The following is a 5,913-nucleotide window of genomic DNA, read 5'->3' on the forward strand; positions in this document are numbered from 1 at the left end:
ATGAAAATGTTTCTTTGAGGAAAAATGTAGCAAATAATGTATTCACACTAAATTTTCTTTTCACCCATTCAAGTTTCATGATGTTTTGTTTAAAATCCTGAGGTTTTTTTTTTTTTTTTTTTTTTTTTTAGATCTACTCATATGTGCATAAGTACAGAGTCTCTTACTGGAGCATGAATTGCAACTCAAGGAAAATATTGAAGGAGACTGACTCCCACCCTTCTAATAGACATTCATTGGCAATAACTATACAACTGGGAATGACTTTTGTTTCTAACCATGCAGGTGTTTTATCTGGTTTTTTCTTTTGTAGGTGGTGTGCATGCATTCTTTTTGTGCTCTATTTACATTAAAATTTCAAAATTTAGACAATGTTCTAGTTGTATTCTGCTCTTCGATTAAGCATTCTAATTAATGTTTGATCAAGCAACTTGAAAACTTTGGAGAAGGTAGATTTATTTTATATTCCTGACAATATTCCTTTGTTGAGGGAAGTCAAATTAGAATCTCAAGGAATAGCTTGAAGCAAAGCAGCATGAAGGAACACTGCTTGCTGTCTCACTTGGTAGTTCATATTTAGCTAACTTTCTTATCTAGCCCAAGTCACCAGCAAAATTGTGCTTCGCATTGTGGGATTGACCGTCCTACATCAATTAACAATGAGGAGAATCATTCATTGATTCACACAGAGACCAGCCAAATAATGTCAATTATTGAGACCCACTTCTTGGGTTTCAAATTAACTTTTAATTCTAACTGGGATAGGCATAATAGTACAGTATTCAAATTGTTTGTTTCAGTTTGCATATAAAATTAGAAGATTGTATCATTGAGAATAAAGCATATTTAAAAAGAAATCTGTCTGACAGAAATTACCTATCCACTACATTGCTAATACATCTTGAGAGGATTTTTAACTCTAAATTCTTCACATCGCTATCATGAATTTCAGGATTCACAAGAATGTTATAATCTAGAATTTTTTTTTTTTGTTTTCAAAGTTGCATTCTATAGATTATAATTTAAGGAACTTTAGGAAATGAAAATAAATAAGTTGGTGAGGGTAAAAAATTCATTCGACTGTACTGTTGGCTACTATCTGGGCTTCTGACAACATGGATCTTTTTTTTTTTTTTTTTTTTTTTTTTTTTTTAATCAAACTCTATTTAGTGACCAGCACATGCCTGTCTTCAAACTTTGAAGAACCTGTGTTTTTTTTTTTTTTTTTTTTTTTTTTTTTTTAATTTCTTTCTCATGCAAGTCTCTGCTTCCTATCTTTTACCATTTTGACCCATTCAAAGGTGCTCTTTTCACGTGGACCTATGAAAGGTGCTTAAGAATACTACATTTCACTTGGCTATAACAGTCATTCAAATATGACTATTATAGTCACTATCCACCAAACACTTTTGCTGTTAAGGACTAGAGAATCTTTCTTGATACTTTATTCACTTAGTGACTATCCTTTACTGTTAGGAGGAAACAACTTGGGTAGGCTACCATATAAAATAAAACATTTAATTTTGGTTACATTTATGGAGTTTCACAGGCATCAGAAGTGCTGGTATCAGATGGGCTCTGTTGAAGACATCATGTGGATAGTGCCACACAGATGGAAGGGTAATAAGCAAAAACAGGTAGGTGAAACTGGCACAGGAAGTCATAGACATCAGAAAATTGCCAGCATGCTTCTTTCTAAGAGAACTCTTGAGAGGTCTGTTCCACGGTCGCATGAGGAATTCTTTAATTTCTTTGAGGGCACACATCTACTGTACCAAGGATATCTTAATAGAATTAATGGTGGTAAGGTTCAAACTCTGTCTGCAAATCATAGCATATATGTTGTTAGTACTAAACAGAGAGTAAGACAGAGAGAAAGGGAAGGAGAACAGGAAAGGGAGAGACTGAGAACGAGAGTACAGTAGTGTTCAATAATAAGGACAGCTATATCTGAAGTCTTGGAACATAACATTACAGGAGTCTACATGAAATGAACATCAGAACTAACATATAAATCATGGTCTACCATCACAATTCCCACAGTAGAAAAATAAGGAATATTAACAACTATTCCAGAATAATAAAAATTCAATACACTTACTGAAATAGAAACTAGTTATTGTTTAAGAACATTCAAATGAATAATACTCATTTTTCCTATAATGAAAGAAAATATGGTTCTGCAAATAGCCCTATAAAATTTCTGTGAACTTTAAAAATCATTACACCTTCTTCCTCTAAATAACAAGTGTAAAATCAGAATGAAGTTGTTGGGCAGGTGTTACATGGTGCTTAATGAAAAAAAAATGGTGGTCTCTTAAAAAGACAAAGCAGGAATTTCCATGACTCCCAAGTATTCTGTGTCTACACAAACCACTATATATTTAGTGTGTGAAGTAGTATTGTCCTTAACAGACATCGCACACTTGGCGTAAATTGATGCACAAATGAATTTTTTCTTGCAATGGAATGATTTAGGGAGTAAAGAGAAATGAGGTGCATTCCACAAAGGGTATGATTGTTAAAATTACCAATGCTAAACAAAATAAAAAGTAGCAACAAAAGGCTGTTCTACACAAAATACTATTTCTATTGAAGTTCAGAGTAGAATTGCAAAGATGGAGCAAAATTAAACATGAATGTGTTTCTGAGTCACAGGATACAAGTATTTATAACATGTAACAGTTGTACATATTATAAGGTTCAGGTACAAATATGAATGAATAACATGTATATCACATTAAGAAGAGGCCCCTGAGAACTGTGTTCCTCATGTCTTGAAACAGCAGTATGTGTGTGGGTTTCCAGGATCCTCTTTCTGCCTCGTGCTCATAGTCAACGGTCCAGTCCATGACAGGATCTTGGCTGCCGGAAGATGTGAACATGGGCAGATCTCTGGGATCACCCCAGAGATCACTGTCTGTGCCCAGGCACCCTAGGTCTAGGCCTTGACCTAGTGGGTTCAACAAAGCTCTGGACCAGAGTTCCTGCCCACCTCCACATGCCCAAGAGAGTGGTGGGAACCTGGAGGCGCTCTGCCATCAGACCTTCCACAAATGCCACCTTGGACCTAGATCTCTCCCGTGCCTGGGTCACTTATATGAAACTGTGGCTTCAGAGTGTCCGGAACCCTGGATGGACCTGCAGTCTGGTTACAGTCAAGATTGCCCCTTCCCCCCGAGGGCAGAGGCAGTCCACTGACCTCTCCACGACAGGAAACACAGGGAACACACATTACAGAGCATCCCAAGGAGATTCAAGATCCCTGTGCAAAGGTGACAGTGCTGAGGGCTCTTAGCCAGTGCAAAAAAGGGACCAGACAATTTGATGGGCCTCTGTGGTTCGAAATCCCAGAGGAGAAAAACAAAAGTCAGAACCCAGAACCCAAGCATTCTTCAGCCTTTAAACCCTGGATAAGAAATGAAGTGTCTGCTTCCTTTGTTCCCAAGCCTGGGCCTCTGAACCGAAGCATTGATTACATGAGCTTCAATGTCTATGAGAAGGAAACTGACCTCCAGCCTTGTATCCACACAGAGCCTCACATGGAAGGCTCCGAGAAGACCCAGGTCTCCTGTGACCCATGTCTAAACCCTGATCCGATGACTGAAGCCTGCAAATTCTCTTTGGAGGGTGGGGATTTCCATTATTTTCTGAGTTCTGCCTTTACGTTTGGTGAATCTAGTGGACTTTGACTCCCCCCCCCCCCAGCCGTACATCCTAGTCCAGTTTGTGATGCAATACTTGCTTCAGCTCCCTATGTCCTGGGCTGCCAAGTTCAAGCCATCTCTCCTTCCTGTCAGGATACTCTGCCTTTAAGACCAAACCAACATCTTAGAATTTGTGACTTCTTCCTATTTGCCCAGTTTGTATAGTGAAACATTTACTTATTAAAGCAGTATTATCAATAAGAAGTGCTTTAAATGCAAAAATTTTCCAGCAGGACAAGAGCTAATTTCAAACTCTGTCACGGTAAACTTTATTTGAGATCCTAATATTTAGCTCAGTTTAGCTAAAGAGTAATAAGAGAAAATTGAACCTTGACCCATACAGCAAAGTGTGGGTTGCAATCTAAGAAACAAGCATTAAATAAAAGTCCAGGATCTGGTCCATACTTTTATAAAGGTGAATCTTGTTGCACAGTGGGTTACCTGGTGGCAGCAACTGTAGTAGAAGCAACAGAAGTTGAATGTAATGTGTCAGTCAAGAGCCGAGATTGCTGGGATCAGTGGAAATCCATGCAAGGGCATAACTGTTTGGGAGGCAGATGAGTTTTTTGGTGCTGATGCACTCACTGGCATCACTGGGAAAGTGAAGGATCGTGCAATTGTTAGATTATTTTTCATGGTACTGAAATGGATGCTGTGCAGCTTACTGACATGGAAAAATACCAGCAGGAGAAAACATATTTGAAGAAACTGGCTTTTCTGTCATGTTTAATAGAAATATGGTATTCTTGATCTGGTAAAATTATCAATTGTACAACTGAATAAATAAATCTAGAGCTCATAGATAGGTTGAAGCCAGGGAATTACTTCAGGATCCATGACCACATTAATTCATGTATAACACAGAATTAAAGCCAAATAAACTTGAGAGATGAATATGGCATTATATACAGGAAAGGGATGAGGCAGTGTCTGAGGTGCTCTAATATTATCCAACCAAAAGAAGGAAGGTAAGAAAAACCTTGGAACAAATAGCCATGGGAGTGAAACGGAATCCAGTCGAAGTGGGCACTGAAGAATATCCCAGAACTGAGATTCAGATGGTAGATTTTCTAAATCACTTCTCCTTTAGAAAAATGTTTCATGAAAGTATAAAACAAGCAGACAAGACACCTCAGGACAAAGACAAAATTCCTCTTACACAGCTCTCATTCTCTATACCTTCCCATGAAGAAGGATACTCATTTCATTCATTGTACTGATTCAGAACACTTGGAAACACACACAGAAAAAATGCTTCAGAGAATATCCTGATTGCTACTTTGCAACCCAATTAGAATTATATCTTCTAAAGTAATAATGTTAACTTTGATCATGAAATTAAATCTGGGTAATAAAATTAATCTTAACTGTTATCAAAAAGACAAAGTTAAGTGTTAGGATGTGGAGGAATAGAAAGCTCTTAAACACTGTAGATAGTAAGGGAAAATTAGTAAATCCATTATTAGAACTACAGAAGTCCACAATGAATTATTAACAGAACCACATAACCTCATCAGTAGGTAAATATCTAAAGAAGTTATAGCATTACAGGAAAGAAATGTGAGCAATTTCATTTTCATTTTACCAATATTCATATACAGAAAAAGATACAGATCCAATTTCTGCATCCACTAGTGGATGAAGACTATGTGGTGTATATAAAAAAAGAGGACACTATTCACAAAGAAAAGTGGAAGAACTACCCCCACTTGCAAAAATATAGATAAATGTGTTTTATATTAGATAAATTATACATGGAAATATTGTCACTCTTGTATATAGTGGCTAAAATCATGTATTCATGGAAGTCTAAATTACAACGAAACCATAGTAGTACCAGACTCTTGGCAGCGTTAGAGAATGTGCATCAAAGATACAGAGATGGATAGAAGGCCTTCAGTAGAACTGAGGTGCATCATGGTCATTTAAGTTAGTAATGATGTATTACACAACCAAAATTTCTTGTGTTGGTTCTGTTATGTGTTAGATCTTTACCAAATCATAATAAGGATGCAAGGAAATGCATTTGCTGACTTATCCATTTTATTATGCATCACATTTCAAAATATACCTTTTGGGCAAGTACCAGTACATGCATATTTTTAAATGTAAATGTGTACAATGGGCACAGGTATACATCAAATGCCAAATAAAGAAGGAATGATGATGAGGTTGTGCATCAATTTAAATGGCCTGTGAGAGAAGA

At 36.9% G+C, this 5,913-nt stretch overlaps 1 protein-coding gene across 1 annotated transcript; it reads left to right on the forward strand.

Moving 5' to 3' along the window:
* Positions 1-2,883: 2,883 nt before the first annotated feature.
* On the forward strand, positions 2,884-3,692 carry POM121L12 (POM121 transmembrane nucleoporin like 12; the record flags this gene model as incomplete). Its single annotated transcript, XM_080920833.1, is given in 5 exon segments — positions 2,884-2,949; position 2,953; positions 2,956-2,979; positions 2,982-3,169; positions 3,171-3,692. Coding segments are annotated over 5 exon segments (801 nt in total).
* Positions 3,693-5,913: the final 2,221 nt, after the last annotated feature.

This window comes from Micromys minutus (genome assembly GCF_963924665.1).
Source record: "Micromys minutus genome assembly, chromosome: 1".
NCBI classification, from domain to species: Eukaryota; Metazoa; Chordata; class Mammalia; order Rodentia; family Muridae; genus Micromys; species Micromys minutus.